We start from the raw sequence: 17,388 nt of genomic DNA on the forward strand, positions 1-17,388 counted from the left end.
CCATCAAAATAAAATGTAATATAATGTAAAAAATAAATGTAATATGATATAGTCCATTATAAATTAAGTAGATTTAATATGGCGTCCATTGAGTGTTATAAATAATCATAATCTTAAAAGTTATAACCCCAAATACTCAAGTATTATAAAGTATTTGTCACGGGCAGAAATTAATGAGGTCAGGGTCCAAATGCAGGTAAAGGTATTTATTAATTAAACAAAACACAAACAAAAGGCCAACACGGCACAACACGACTTGAAAAGCAAAACAAACAGAACTGAAAACACAAGCTAGAGAGCAAACATCAGGCACATAGAGACAGGGTACAGAAAGCAATGCAACCAGGACGAGTGGCGCGAGATGGGAAACTATATAGTCCGTGGTAATTGTGAACAGCTGTGGGTGTAACGAGTGTCATGATCCAAGACAGGTGTGTACAATCAAGGGAGTGAAGTGCGGGAGGAAGGGAAACAGCGACCTCCGGAGGAGGAGGGAGAACCCGCAGCCCAGAGTCATGACAGTTTTATAATTGCTGTTACGATTATTCATGAGATGATATAACATATTATAAGGTTTTTTATAATGCATTATGCATTTATTATAATGCCTTAGAAATACCCTTATAATGTATTATAAATACCGGCTTCATAGAAAGTGTTACCTAAGATTCCAGCAAGATGCCAGAACATTAATTACATCCATGTACATATCAACACATTATAAACAATAAAATATTCAAAAACACATAAAAATACTACAGAGTAATTCCTAATAAAGTTATTTGTGTACATTTTGTACACTAAGTACACTCTCTTCCAGGCCAGAACAATTCCATAGCTTAATGATCACAGCCACAAATGAAACTTAAATTGTTTTTGTTCTGCTTATAGGAACTCTAAATCTGATGGTCAGCAGTACAAAGTATAACCTGGACTTTCTTAAGAACATAATTATGAAACATTTCTGTATGACCCATCTGATCTACACCAATAATCTTTCCTAATGTTCACAGCTGTTTTTTAGACCACTGTAACTTTAAGACCGAAGACGTAATGCATAATTACTTTTCTCAACTGTTTATGTTTACTTAAGACATAAATTACAGCATTTAAGTGAAAACTCACCAAGACAGACATTCTGAATTTTTATTTCAGGAAATCCTCTGGATATCTCAGAGATTTGAGATGATCCTTTACTAGAAATATCCCCAATCCCTGTTTCCCCAGTTATGTTTCTGGGCCTTTTATCATGATGGATTTTTGCTGTTGTTGTTCATGATTTTTTGTCATGTAACATTTCAGCTGGAGAGAGTCCTGTGGTGGTCCGAGGAGTAATCCTGTAACTGAACCAATTCTTGTCTGCCTCACTGCTGATTGGTTTGCAACTGTTGTTCTAGTTTTGCATCACTTATCATGCTTAACTGTTTAAATGGCTAAATATTAACTGCTAAATTACTAAAAATTGTAATCACATATCTCAGACTTGCTAATATTGTTTATTAAATTACCACCACATTGCCATCTTTTCAAATCTAAACCACTATGGCTAGTAAAGTGCTTTTTAAAAATTTCATTAGACTGTTAACTTGTCATTTGTGCTTGCTGTCTTTGTTCTTTCACTTTTCTGTCAGTGTAGCATTTTCTGTTCTGATGGATTACATGTGATAAATGCAGGGAAATAGTTGACGGAGATGTAAGAATTAGAGAAAGCATCTAAACAGACCCCTGCAGCAGGGCAACTGGGTGACTGTCAGATAATCATGGGGCAAAACATTGTTTCCTTATTTTGACTAAAACCTCAAACAGGTGCTCCACTCCCAATGACACACCCAATGTGAAGCCTGTTCAAATTGTCTTAGTTATTGGAGATTCTATTGTGCGGAACATGAAAACATACATCAGCCACCATAGTCAGCTTACTGGAAGCCAGAGCGCCTGACATCAAAGCAATGTAAAAGTGCTGGTAAAGCTGTTATTCTATGTCAGCACTAATGATTTCTGGCTTCGTCAGTCACTTTGTCAGATCACTAAAAATAACATTGAAGAACTTGTATGTATGATGTCAGACAGTGGTCAATGGCTGGATGCCAAAGTGGTGCCTACTAAATAATAGGTTTACATTGAGAATTTCATTGAGTTCTGGATTGAAATAATCTTTCCAAAATTCCACAAATTCCTGGTTTAACTGGTCATGATAAATTCTTTATTAGACTGTATGTTTGACTTCCATCAGAGATTAGTAATATGTTTTCTTCTTCTCTGATCTCATTTGCCTCAAAGAAATGTTGCCTTAAAAAGATTTTCCATTATTCATCCCAAGATTGGGATTGACTATTAAATGTTGTGATTTGGCGTGATGCCTGCCATCTTTCTAAGGCTCCAACTTGTACCTTACTAGATTCTCCACATTAAAAACTTATTACAAAATGTCTCTTCATTGCTTTTATGCTAGTCACCAAAATGTAATAAATGGAGTGTTGAGTATTAAGTTCAGCACCAAGCAGTACAGTCAAAATTGTAACAACATTGGACTTCACACCCACCAGGTTCTTCTTTGCTACTTTTAAAGTTGAACCACACTTGACTGCCCGCTACACAGAAGTGCATGCGCCGTTTTGTGAAACATTTAAGTGAGACACAAAAGGAGTTTTTGTAAAAAGACTTTACTGAAGAGAATACTCTATCAGAAAATAGCCTGACTACAGACCACTAATGTAAGGGTGCATGTTTCCTGCCTTCTATTAGTAAATTAATCATTTGTGATGTTTCATGTAAAAAACAATTCATGTAAGATAACAAACACTCCTGGTTTCACTTGTTTTGCCATTAAATGTATTACTTCCCCATGACAACGACATTCAAAAAACAAAAATGCAATTAAATTAAACAGAAAACTTTTGTTTAAAGCAATAGGAATTTAAAGCAGTATTAAACATATTGTTTATGCTCAAACCTTTTTTCGTCTTTGATCCGTTTATATTTATAAATTTATTATATTCTTAATGCTGGCAGCCTCAATCATTCAGACCAAAACAGCTAGGCATACCCTTTATTTCAACATCAATATTTTATATTACAGTATCTCACAAAAGTGAGTACACCCCTCACATTTCAACAACCATTTTAGTATATCTTCTCAAGGGACAATACTATAGAAATAAAACTTGGATATATTTTAGAGTAGTCAATGTGCAGCTTGTATAGCAGTATATTTACTGTCCTCTGAAAATAACTCAACATACAGCCATTATTGTCAAAATAGCAGGCAACAAATACAAGTACACCCTAACTAATAACAGCCCTATGTCGTTTAACCATGCAAAGCCACATGTCCTATTCATCATGTTCATGTTTTTGTCTGCTTGACAGGACCATACAAAGTTTTGCATCTTGTATTGGAGCAGTTAAAATTTGGTGCTTTGAGTACAATTTTCTCATACTGACCACCAAATGTTCAACATGGCTTCATGGCAAACAACTCTCTGAGGATTTGAGAATTAGAATTGTTGCTCTCCACAAAGATGGCCTAGGCTATAAGAGATTCAGTAACACCCTGAAACTGAGTTACACTACAGTGGCCAGGGTCATACAGGGGTTTTCAAAGACTGGTTCCAATCGGAAAAGGCCTAGCAAGGGTCGATCAATGAAGTTGAGTACTCATTCTGTGTATCAGGTGCAAAAGAGTTCTGCCAGCATTGCTTTGGAGGTTGCAGAAGTAGAAAGTCAGCTTTTCAGTGCTCGGACCATACGCCGCACACTGCAACAAGTCGGTTTGCATGGGGATCGTCCCAGAAGGAAGCCTCTTCTAAAGCTGGCTCACAAGAAAACCTGCAAACAGTTTGCTGAAGACAACCTGTCCAAGAGCATGAATTACTGGAACCATGTCCTATGGTCTGATGAGACAAACTTGATAAACTTGTTTGGCTCAGATGGTGTCCAGCATGTGTGGCGACGCCCTGGTGAAGAGTACCAGGAAAATTGTGTCTTGCCTACAGTCAAGCATGGTGGTGGTAGCATCATGGTCTGGGGCTGCATGAGTGCTGCTGGTACTGGGGAGCTGCATGATGCCTTACCTTCAAAAACTGGGCCAAACGGCAGTTTTCCAACATGACAATGACCCCAAACACACCACCAAGATGACAGCTGCCTTGCTGAGGAAGCTGAAGGTGAAGATGATGGAGTGGCCAAGTATGTCTCCAGACCTGAACCCTACTGAGCACCTGTGGGGCATCCTCAAGCGGAAGGTGGAGAAGCAGTATGTGTCTAACATCCAGCATCTCCATAATGTCATTATATTAGAGTGGAAGAGGATCCCAGCAACAACATATGCAGCTCTGGTGAATTCCATGCCAAGGATGATTAAGGCAGTCCTACATAACAATGGTGCCAACACAAAACATTGACACTTTGGACACAGTTCACTTAAGGTGTACTCACTTTTGTTGCCAGCTATTTTGACAATAATGGCTATATGTTGAGTTATTTTCAGGGGACAGTAAATATATACTGCTATACAAGCTGCACATTGACTAAAATATATCCAAGTTTCATTTCTACAGTATTGTCCCTTGAGAAGATACACTAAAATGGTTACTGAAATGTGAGGGGAGTACTCACTTTTGTGAGATACTGTATATAAAAAATATAGGCTATAGAAATTTGAAGAAAAACTGTAAATGTTAGATCCTTCAACAGTTTTTTTTCTTTCTTCCTTTTTTCAAACGCTACATGCATAGCAAGCACAATTTAAATGACTAAGCTGTAGTTTTAAATTGAGCATGTTAAAATTAAACTTTTTGAAACTCAAATGCATCTCAGCACTTAATTCAGGAAACTAGAAGTACTAAAGTAAAAAAAGAACCCTGAATGAAATCTCTTCCTTAAATGTTTCGCCTAGATAGTAATGGATTAATAGATTAATAACTAGAGACTTTTTGTAAATTTTTCTTGCAAGAAAAATGTCCAAAACCAGAAATTGGCATTACAGAAAGATTAAGTAGACTGTATCTGAGGCTCAGTTACAGTTTATTTGTATTTTGTGTTCACACAAGGTAAAATGCATTCAAACAGAAACAAAAGTATGTATCTGACAATCGTTCAGTATAGAGTTATCAGTCAATAAGAAGTTTTAATAAGTCATTTACTTGCCAATGTCAGTTTTTACTCTAATTTGGCACTTGACAAGTAAAAAAAAATTAGATAGAAACCCTATAACTGAAAACAGTTAATTAAAGAAATAGCACAAGTGAAAATGACAATCTACAAAATTAATTAAAAAACAAAAACAAAAAACACGTAACTGTATTCAAAAATATTTGGATGAGATCACTGAACAATTTCGTTGTTTTACTCAGTGTAGTAGCATAGTGTAGTGTGGTCTAATAAAAATATTTATTAGAAATTTTCATTTGGAAAATAGACAAATGTTATAGATCAGATTATATCAAAAGTTATGAAAGCACATCTGTTCTGTTAGAAATAACAACCTCTGATCTGACAGAAAGACTGCGCTCTTTAGTCCAGTGGAAGGAATCCTATGTAGACTGCTACAAACTGTAATCTTAAACAAGAAAACAATTAATTATAGCTGTATTAAAAGATGTTCTATTGTACAGGCACAATGTGTTACATTTAAATGACAGATTGTTACATACCCCCAACAAAAGGTTTAAAAAAGTCCAAGAACCTCTCCACTCTCAGTGTCAAGATCAATGTCATAGAAACATGGACGAGTAGGAAGGCCAGGAATAGTCGGCATCTGCAAACAAACAAATAATAAAAAATAAAAAATAAGAACATTCATTTTACATGCTATCAATCACAATTACAGATTCTTTCTGGAATTAATAAATGAGTGAATAAAAAATTTATTGACAATTAATTTTTTGTGTGTGTTTTTTTTTTTTAATTATTACTTTAAAATCAAAGAAATAGAAGTATACTTTGGCTACGTCTACATTAATCCGGATACATTTGAAAACGTTTTAAAATGCTCTCGGTTTCCCCATGTTAAATTTGCCTTACTGCGCATACGTAAAGCCTCCAAAAACTCAATGAGATTACACAGACATAATAACTGTCACACAATTCTTCTTGCATCATTTTATTTAAGGAAATATCTTATCATTCACTGATGCACTGATGTCGTGCTCACTCATATTTCATCTGAAAAGCAGCTGTCGTCATGTTTTGCAGGACAGCAACTGAGTAAATTGTGTCATCATTTTAGGACTGTAATATAAAGAGTGTACAAGGTAAACCTCTTTAGCAGCAGTGTGACAGTTAATAACACATAACAGGCACAATTACTGGAATAAACATAGATATCTATTGGTACAATATGAGTCACATGACTAAATATGCGTCGTTTTCAAAAGCCTCCATTTTCACAGTCCACACTACAACGCAAAAATGGCGTTTTCAAATTTATTCACTCTAAAGGAGAACTCCGGTGTGATATTGACCTAAAGTGTATTGAATCATGATACCGAGTGTGAACGTACCTTGCATATCTCATCTTGGTTTGTGTCCTGCAGTCCGAAATCTGGGGTCAGTTAGCTGATTCTCACAACAGGTTGTCAATGAGAATGAATCGGGCATCGGTGAAGCCATGTAAATAAATCACTGTTTTACGCCATATACGAGGCACAAAGTAGCTCCACACTTCATTGGTAGACTTCCAAGGGCCCTGACATTTAAAACGAGACATTGAGAACTCAGAAAAAGCACTGGTAGTTTATTTACAAGTAGATTTATACAGACATTTTCCACCAGAAACTTGAATTTAGTCACGATAAGTCGAGTGTCGAGCACGAAGGAAACTACAACCTGATAAGTTGATAACCTGATAAATTCCTTGGTGCTCGACACTCGACTTATCGTGACTAAATTCAAGATGGCGGCGACCGGTCTGTTTCTGGTGGAAAATGTCTGTATAAATCTTCTTGTAAATAAACTACCGGTGCTTTTTCTGAGTTCTCAATGTCTCGTTTTAAATGTCAGGGCCCTTGGAAGTCTACCAATGAAGTGTGGAGCTACTTTGTGCCTCGTAAATGGCGTAAAACAGTGATTTATTTACATGGCTACTTCAATGCCCTATTGACTCTCATTGACAACCTGTTGTGAGCATCGGCTAACTGACCCCAGATTTCGGACTGCTGGACACAAACCGAGATGAGATATGCAAGGTACGTTCACACTCGGTATCATGATTCAATACACTTTAGGTCAAAATCACATCCTTTAAAAGAGCATTTTCAAAAAGTTTCGTTTTCCTTGACAAAAACGCTGTCTCAGTGTGGACGGAAGAGAAAACAGAGAGAAAAAGATGTGCTTTCAAACGAAAACGTATTAGTGTGGACATGGCCTGTGTAAAAATGTGAATGTTCATATTACGGTACTTACTGTGCCAACCAGTGGGTAGAGAAAGCCTGCCCCTACACTGGCACGAATGTCACGAATTGGAAGAACAAACCCAGTGGGGACACCTTTCTTTTCAGCATCGTGTGACAGAGACAGATGAGTTTTTGCCATACATATGGGTAGACTTGCAAAACCCTTGAGGAAGACAATTAAAGCTTTATTTTAAAAAAAATTGCGACGTTATGTTTAAAGATATTTAATGATATGTAATGAACACAAATATTTCAGACTCCCCACACCCCCCAAGTCCTTCTTCCACTATCCAACCCTGTTTATCAGCCATGATAAGTTACTGTGCTCATTACTTGAGGCCCCCATTCCCTATTCACCCCAAAAATCATTTTATTAATAAAATGGATAATGGAGTATAATGGATCCTTTTCACGTTTGTGGGGTTCTCAGAAGGGGAAGCAGTTAAGCAAACTTCTACAGTGGTATATAGAAACCACAACAAATACCATTCGTGTTCCCATTTTGCCTAACAGCAAAAGACGAAAATCCATGTTAATGTGTTCAATGACCTTAAAAAAAGAGCTAAAAAAAATTAAGAGATTGATTACGTTGGTCAGAAGAGAGATGTCAAATTTGCCGTCACACCTGTAGACGTTGTATTAAAAACATTCACGCAGCAACGTTAACTAGTTTTCTGTAATTTAATGTATTGTACATTAAATATTTTAAAAATGAAAAGTCTGGTTTATGCTGCTTTATAGGTGATAATCAATTCATTATTCATACCTGTTTACTGTATAGGTCCACCTTGTGCTGGGCATCTGGAAGAAGTTCAATGTCATCTGCACCATAGATCTTCTGTGCAATGATTTTGATCTTGTCTACAATAGGTAACTGTAAGATATCATCAGAAATGAATAAGCAAACTGTGTGTAACATAAGCCACCCTGCAAATTTATGAAATTGATACATTTATCATTCATAAAAATGATAACGCAACGCAACAAAACAAGCAAAACAAAACAATTTTTTTTTTTTTACCTCAATGTCATAAAGAAATTTAAAGCTGCTGGGTAAGTCTGCAGCTTTCTGCACTGCTCTAGCCAGTTCTACAGCACCAGCGCCACCATCAGCCCAGTGAGAACAATGTACAGCATCAAATGCTCCTGCCTCTTTGGCTAGTTTACAGATCAGATCCAGTTCAGCCTTTGTGTCTGTCCTGCATACATGAGATGGCAAGATTCATTTTGAATGACAAGTGAGCTATACAGCAGTTGGATTAACATGGTTTGGAAACGGCTTCCATGTTCTACTTAGTATAGCTTCGGAGTTTCTGGTCAGCTTTAGTGAACCTACAGATTCTCATAAGAATGCGGATTATTACTGATGTTTTAGGGCTGGCAGTTTTCTTTAAAACAATTAATCATATTCTCCGAGTTAACATGAATGATCTTCAACCTACTGAAATGTTCCTATAAATATTTTTCCTTTCCAAATGTGCATTCTGTATAATAAATAAATATATTTCCCCACTAACCTGCTACAGTCCAGTGATTGTCTTCTCATTAATAGTATTTTTCTCTTACTGATCATTTTTATAGTTTTAGATGAATTTGACTGATACGACCCTTACGAAAATTAACCATGGTTTTACTATAGTAAAAGAGGTTTTTTTTGGCAACTATGGTTTAACAACAAATGCAATTTTTGGTTTTATGTGTAGTAAAACCATGGCTAATTTTCACAAGAACATTATTGCTTGTGTGCGTTGGTGCTCTTATTCCAGGGTTTAAAATGGCTGAATGAATGTGTGGTAACTGCCTTAAAGAAATTTAACAATGTTAAACATTTAATTAATTTTAAACAGAAACACGTTGACAGTGCGACTACTTTAAATATTTATATTTTGGCATTGCATATAGTAAAATGATAAAAATGTAAATAAAATAAAAATACAGTAATACAAATAAATACAGATACAGATAAATGTCCATTCATGCAGCATCATGACTAGTTCAGAGCACTGACCCCCTGTGGTAAAACAATCACGTCGTAGGCTATGTTTACCAGCCACTGCTTTCTTAGATTGGCTTATGTTGGATTAAAACTTCACATTGCGTTGAGTTTGGAAAATTCTGCGCACAGTAATCAGAATATCTCTTCTCCTGTCTCTGAAAAAATCTGAATTTGAATTAATCTCACAGATTCTCATTTTAAAAGGCGTTTAAGTCAACTAGATGATTACAGCACATTGAAAATATACATAACCAGAAATAACTTTCAGAATGGAAGTGCGTCAAAAGGCTCACTGCAAGTAGTCCATTCCCAAATGATATTCAGTATCACTCCCAAGCAATTTACTTAAATGAATCTAAATGATAGGGCTGTGAATACATTGCAAATTTTAACATATCACTTAGTCAGATTAATCATGTATGGCCCTTAATCACATATTTGCTAAGAAAACATTCCATAAAACAATTCAAAGACTAATTCAAGTTATTCTGTTTGCCAGTCTGTTCAAGGTTGAATGGGGTATTTGCATGACACGTTACTGTCCTATGGGTGTCGCTGTTTCGCTGTTTCCCTGCTTCCAGTTTGCCTTGGTCTGTGATTGTAGCTCCATGCAGCTTCGTTTTTCTGTTGGATTCTCTATCTTATTGTTAATTCTGCTGTTTTAAATTGATAGATATAGCTTAACTTAAAGGAGAAGTCCGGTGTGATATTGACCTAAAGTGTATTGAATCATGATACCGAGTGTGAACGTACCTTGCATATCTCATCTCGGTTTGTGTCCTGCAATCCGAAATCTGGGGTTAGTTAGCCGATGCTAACAACAGGTTGTCAATGAGGGTGAATAGGGCATCGGAGTAGCCATGTAAATAAATCACTGTTTTATGCCATTTTACGAGGTACTTCCAAGGGAAGAAATTTACCGGCCGCCGCCATGTTGAATTTAGTCACGATAAGTCGCGTGACGAGCAGGAAGGAAACTACAACCTGATAAATGTCAGGGCCCTTGGAAGTCTACCAATGAATTGTGGAGCTACTTTGTACCTCGTAAATGGCATAAAACAGTGATTTATTTACATGGCTACCCCGATGCCCTATTCACCCTCATTGACAACCTGTTGTTAGCATCGGCTAACTAACCCCAGATTTCGGACTGCAGGACACAAACCGAGATGAGAAATGCAAGGTACGTTCACACTCGGTATCATGATTCAATACACTTTAGGTCAATATCACACCGGACTTCTTTAATTTCTGATCTTAATCCATCAAACTAATCTGACTATTGATTGTTCGCCTTATTCTATAATCACGAGTGCAGCGTGTTAGCATTCCATTAGCCGGTTAATTTGCCACTTGCACTCCATTCACGCTTTTTGTTTACTTTTTTTTGCGTTAGCCGGTTAGCTCGCCATCTGCGTTCCATTCACGTTTTTTCTCTCGTGTTTAATATTGTTAGTACTCCTTTAGCCTGTTCCGTTCCGTTTTTTCTCCCCCTGATCTGTTCTTCAGGAATTCATTCAACAACAGTGGTAAGTTGGAATCATTCCACAATCACGGTGAGTAATGGCTTCTTCTCCTACAATTGTTGTCTGCACTGCTTGCCACATGTATAGCTTATCTCTGTCAGCAGTGAGCCTTATACATGTGATAAATGCAGGAATATAGTCAGGCTGACAGAGAAGATTTTAGAACTAGAGTCACGCATCCAAACTTTAATAGAGGACAGTAAGAATGTGAGGGCCTTAGATACGGTTTTGGATGCGACTAGCTCAGAAAGCCCTGTACATTGTTCGGTTCTGGTAACAACGCCCGTGCAGCAGGGCAACTGGTAACTGTGAGACGGCATAGTCGCGGGTCAAAACACCGCTCTTCCGTTCCGATCAGAACATCAAACAGGTTCTCCCCACTCAGTGAAGCACCCACTGAGAAACCTGATGAAAGTGCTCTAGTGATTGGCGATTCTACTGTACGGAACGTGAAAATAGAGACTCCAGCCACCATAGTCCAGTGTTTACCGGGAGCCAGAGCGCCTGACATCTTGCAAATTTAAAAGTGCTGGCTAATGCTAAACGTAAATTCAGTAAGATTGTTATTCACGTCGGCACTAATGATGTTCGACTTCGCCAGTCGGAGATCACTAAAAATAATGTTAAAGAGATGTGTGAACTTGCAAGTACGATGTCAGACACTGTAATATGCTCTGGTCCCCTCCCTGCTTATCGTGGTGACGAGATACACAGTAGATTGTCATCGTTAACCGGCTGGATGTCAAAGTGGTGCCCGCGAAATAACAGGTTTCATAGACAATTGGACAAGCTTTTGGGGCAGACCTGACCTGTTGAAAAGAGATGGTCTTCATCCATCCGGATGTGGAGCATCTCTATCTAGAAATAACTAGGGCCCAGGTCAGGAAGCAGACAGACTGGCTAAACCGACCGTCTGCTAGCCGCCTCACGTCACAGAAATCAGTTAATTCTCAGCACATAGAGACCCTTTCACCTAGATATCACACTATAGAGACTGTGTCTGTTCCCCGAGCTAGAAAATACAAAAAAAAAAACAAAAAAAAAAACGCCTGAATCAAATCAAGACTAACGATTTAATTGATGTTCAACAAATAAAATATATATATATATATATATAAAAAATACAGAGAAACAATTGATAAAGCTTAGCTTACTGAATATCAGGTCCCTTTCTACGAAAGCACTTTTTGTAAATGATATGATCACTGATCATAAGCTAGATGTGCTCTGTTTGACAGAAACCTGGCTAAAACCAGACGATTACATTTTAAACGAGTCCACCCCCCAAGATTACTGTTATAAACATGAACCGCGTCTAAAAGGTAAAGGGGGAGGTGTTTCTACTATTTATAGCAATATTCTCATTGTCTCTCAGAGAACGGGCTTCAAATATAACTCGTTTGAAGTAATGGTGCTTCATATAGCATTATCCAGAGAAACAAGTACTAATGATAAATCCCCTGTGACATTTGTACTGGATACTGTATACAGGCCACCAGGGCACCATGCAGACTTTATTAAATTATTTATTTGCTGATTTTCTATCCGAGTTAGTGTTGGCCGCAGATAAAGTCTTAATAGTGGGTGATTTTAACATCCATGTTGATAATGAAAAAGATGCATTAGGAACAGCATTTATAGATATTTTGAACTCTATTGGGGTTAAACAACACGTGTCAGGTCCTACTCATTGCCGAAATCATACTCTAGATTTAATACTGTCACATGGAATTGATGTTATTGGTGTTGAAATTCTGCAGCAAAGCGATGATATCTCAGATCATTATCTAGTCTCTTGTATACTCCAGATAGCTAAAACTGTAAATTCAACTCCTTGCTACAAGTACGGTAGAACCATCACTTCTACTACAAAAGACTGCTTTGTAAGTAATCTTCCTGACTTATCTGAATTCCTCAGCATATCCAATAGGTCAGAAAAACTTGATGTAATAGAAACTATGGACTCTCTCTTTTCTAGCACTTTAGATACAGTTGCTCCAGTGCGCTTAAAAAAGATTAAGAAAAACAGTGTAACACCGTGGTATAACGATCACACTCGCGCCCTAAAGAGAAAAGCACGAAAAATGGAAGGCAGCTGGAGGAAAACAAAACTAGAGGTTTCTCGTACTGCTTGGCGTGAATGTAACTTATCTTATAGAAAAGCATTAAAAACTGCCAGATCGGATTACTTTTCGTCTCTCTTAGAAGAAAACACACATAACCCTAGGTATTTGTTCAATACTGTGGTTAAATTAACTAAAAATATAGCAGCAACAGGTGCAGACATTTCCCAACAGCACAGCAGTAATGACTTTATGATGTACTTTACCTTCAAAATAGACACTGTTAGAGATAAAATTGTTACCATACAGCCGCCCGCTACAGTATCGCATCAGATAATGCGCTGTAGATCTCCTAAAGGAACAATTCCACCACTCATTCTCTATTATAGGAGAGGAAGAATTGTATAAACTTGTTAAATCATCTAAACCTACAACATGCATGTTAGACCCTATTCCATCTAAGCTACTAAAGGAGGTACTTCCAGAAGTCATAGATCCTCTTATAAATAGTATTAATTCGTCATTATCATTAGGATATGTCCCCAAAACCTTCAAACTGGCTGTTATTAAGCCACTGCATTGGCTCCCTATAAAACATCGTATAGATTTTTAAATCTTACTAATTACTTATAAAGCCCTCAATGGTTTAGCTCCTCAGTACTTAAGCGAGTTTATCGCATTATAGTCCCTCACGTCCGCTGCGTTCTCAAAATTCTGGCAATTTGATAATACCTAGAATATCAAAATCAACTGCGGGCGGCAGATCATTTTCTTATCAAGCGCCTAAACTCTGAAACAATCTACCTAACACTGTTCGGGAGGCAGACACAATCTGTCAGTTTAAATCTAGATTAAAGACACATCTCTTTAAACTGGCTTACACATAAAACATTAACACATTCCTATAACTCAAATCCGTTAAAGGATTGTTAGGCTGCATTAATTAGGTCAACCGGAACCGAAAACACCTCCCATAACATCTGATGCACTCGTTGCATCGTAAAAAGAATGGCATCTACGCTATTAGTCTGTTTCATTCTTATTCCGAGGTCACCGTAGCCACCAGATCCAGCCTGTATCCAGATCAGATGGTCACTGCAGTCCCCCGGATCCAGTCCGTAGCCAGCTTAGGTCATGGATCACCACCTGGAGATGACTTCAATAGCCGTGGATGTCAACCAGATGAGCTCCAGAGACGGATCATCAATGAAGACCTCGCCAACCTAGACGGCCATCGGTGCCACACCACGGGATCCTGACGAGTTCTCTACAATCAGACATTGGTACAAACTGCTGGTTTCGTCTGGCCAGAGGAGAACTGGTCCCCCGACTGAGCCTGGTTTCTCCCAAGGTTTTTTTCTCCATTTCTGTCACCTGTGGAGTTTTGGTTCCTTGCCGCTGTCGCCTCTGGCTTGCTTAGTTGGGGACACTTTCCAGCGATATCGTATACTATTTGAACTGAACTGGATGATGATATCACTGAATTCATTGATGAACTGCCTTTAACTGAAAATTGATAATTTACAATAATGCGTTACTTACACACTATTGTGCTGTTTAAATACTGTGCAGTTGCTTTGACACAATCTGTATTGTTAAAAGCGCTATATAAATAAAGGTGACTTGACTTGTATTCAGTCTGAAATGTTTTTATTGTTTGTGTATATATGTAATCTGAAGTCTTTGGTTTAATCTTGACATTCACTCATCTTGACAGCTCTTTTTGAAGCATTTAAAGAGTAACAAATGTCCATTTCATGACATTTTAAACTAAGGTTGATCTGGTTCATCAAACCAGTCTGAATGATTCACTTACAAATAAGACAGATCTGATTCTTACTGACTCAATGATCCCAGTGCAGCCTATGGATTACTGATGGTAAACTTTCAGTGAACAATGTAAAACAAAAAATTGGACACTTGAGATTAGGCAGGGTTCCTGCAGATATGAACAAGTGAAATTTAAGACTTTTTAAGACCTTTTTAATACCACCTTATATGAAATTTAAGACCTAAACCTATAATGGAAATAGATATTATATTACATGCATACATGTAATATTTAATGTGTTTAATGTAAAAAGTAAACAAAATTTCATGGCTGTCATAAATTAAATTTATTACTACAATATACAGTGAACTTTTCATATCAGCAGATACTATTCCACACAAAACATTCCCATAAAAGTACCACTATAAATATCTGATGTAAAAAAAAAAAATTCTGAAGCAATATTTTCATCAGTGCTCCATTATCTTTTACATCTTAAATCTGCATATTTGATTTACCTTTATAAGGCCTTTTTTTTACTTTTGAAATGTATGCATTACCTTTGAAATTTATTTTATGAATATATCAATAAATTCTAAATGGCTGTTAGCAGTGAGATTCCATAATTTACACTGCAAAATTAAAAGTGAGATTAATGTTTTAAATACATTTATTGATTTATAAATATATAAATTAGAAACGTTGGGTGTGGAGGCATACTTTTAAACACACTAAACTACCAGCAGGTGGCGGTAAATCACTTCATGAGCGAGTCATTTCAACTGATTCGAGCAAAACGCTGAAACAGCAAAACGTTGCTAGAATGCTTCTGCTGCGATCCTTGTTTGGAACTATTTTCATTGGTGAAACAGAACAAAACAGTGAAAATATTTTGTCTAATATGTAAGTAACTAACTACTTGTTTATTGAGCTAAAATTAATGTAACATTTGTAATTGTGAGAATTTTCAGCAAAAAGCTCACTTGGTATATTACTGAACTATATCATGTTATAAATAAACTATACAGTCGTAGCCAAAAGTTTGGAGAATTACATAAATATTGGAAATTGGAAAAGTTGCTGCTTAAGTTTTTATAATAGCAATTTGCATATACTCCAGAACGTTATAAGGAGTGATCAGATGAATTGCATAGTCCTTCTTTGCCATGAAAATTAACTTAATCCCGAAAAAAACTGCATTTCCACTGCATTTCATTGGTGTCATTAAAGGACCTGCTGAGATCATTTCAGTAATCGTCTTGTTAACTCAGGTGAGAATGTTGACGAGCACAAGGCTGGAGATCATTATGTCAGGCTGATTGAGTTAGAATGGCAGACGTGACATGTTAAAAGGAGGGTGATGCTTGAAATCATTGTTCTTCCATTGTTAACCATGGTGACCTGCAAAGAAATGCGTGCAGCCATCATTGTGTTGCATAAAAATGGCTTCACAGGCAAGGATATTGTGGCTACTAAGATTGCACCTAAATCAACAATTTATAGGATCATCAAGAGCTTCAAGGAAAGAGGTTCAATTCTTGTTAAGAAGGCTTCAGGGCATCCAAGAAAGTCCAGCAAACGCCAGGATCGTCTCCTAAAGAGGATTCAGCTGCGGAGTGCAGAGCTTGCTCAGGAATGGCAGCAGGCAGGTGTGAGCGCATCTGCACGCACAGTGAGGCGAAGACTTTTGGAAGATGGCCTGGTGTCAAGAAGGGCAGCAAAGAAGCCACTTCTCTCCAAAAAAAAACATCAGGGACAGATTGATCTTCTGCAAAAAGTATGGCGAATGGACTGCTGAGGACTGGGGCAAAGTCACATTCTCCGATTGTTTGGGGCATCTGGAAAAAGGCTTGTCCGGAGAAGAAAAGGTGAGCGCTACCATCAGTCCTGTGTCATGCCAACAGTAAAGCATCCTGAGACCATTCATGTGTGGGGTTGCTTCTCATCCAAGGGAGTGGGCTCACTCACAATTTTGCCCAAAAACACAGCCATGAATAAAGAATGGTACCAAAACACCCTCCAACAGCAACTTCTTCCAACAATCCAGCAACAGTTTGGTGAAGAACAATGCATTTTCCAGCACGATGGAGCACCGTGCCATAAGGCAAAAGTGATAACTAAGTGGCTCGGGGACCAAAACGTTGAAATTTTGGGTCCATGGCCTGGAAACTCCCCAGATCTTAATCCCATTGAGAACTTGTGGTCAATCCTCAAGAGGCGGGTGGACAAACAAAAACCCACTAATTCTGACAAACTCCAAGAAGTGATTATGAAAGAATAGGTTGCTATCAGTCAGGATTTGGCCCAGAAGTTGATTGAGAGCATGCCCAATCGAATTGCAGAGGTCCTGAAAAAGAAGGGCCAACACTGCAAATACTGATAAATGTCATGTAATTGTCGATAAAAGCCTTTGAAACGTATTAAGTGCTTGTAATTATATTTCAGTACATCACAGAAACAACTGAAACAAAGATCTAAAAGCAGTTTAGCAGCAAACTTTGTGAAAACTAATATTTGTGTCATTCTCAAAACTTTTGGCCACGACTGTACATTTTAAATTTTTACCTCAGTGTGTTTCTTTAGAGTGCTGTTACGTTCATTTGTTTTAAAGTATGTCACAAATAGACCAGAAATCCAC

General features: G+C 37.5%; 1 protein-coding gene across 1 annotated transcript in view; it reads right to left on the reverse strand.

The window, feature by feature from the left end:
- Nucleotides 1-5,008: 5,008 nt before the first annotated feature.
- mthfd1b (methylenetetrahydrofolate dehydrogenase (NADP+ dependent) 1b) overlaps nucleotides 5,009-17,388 on the reverse strand; it is a 33,026-nt gene continuing 20,646 nt past the window's right edge. The window contains exons 21-25 of the mRNA XM_073827089.1: nucleotides 8,416-8,593; nucleotides 8,161-8,268; nucleotides 7,405-7,557; nucleotides 5,655-5,758; nucleotides 5,009-5,560 (exon numbers count right to left, since the gene is read on the reverse strand). Coding sequence (XP_073683190.1) covers nucleotides 5,669-5,758; nucleotides 7,405-7,557; nucleotides 8,161-8,268; nucleotides 8,416-8,593 — 529 coding nt within the window. The 3' untranslated portion in view covers nucleotides 5,009-5,560; nucleotides 5,655-5,668. The remainder of the gene's footprint in view (nucleotides 5,561-5,654; nucleotides 5,759-7,404; nucleotides 7,558-8,160; nucleotides 8,269-8,415; nucleotides 8,594-17,388) is intronic.

The sequence above is a fragment of the Garra rufa genome, chromosome 21, assembly GCF_049309525.1.
Source record: "Garra rufa chromosome 21, GarRuf1.0, whole genome shotgun sequence".
In the NCBI taxonomy this organism is placed as follows: domain Eukaryota; kingdom Metazoa; phylum Chordata; class Actinopteri; order Cypriniformes; family Cyprinidae; genus Garra; species Garra rufa.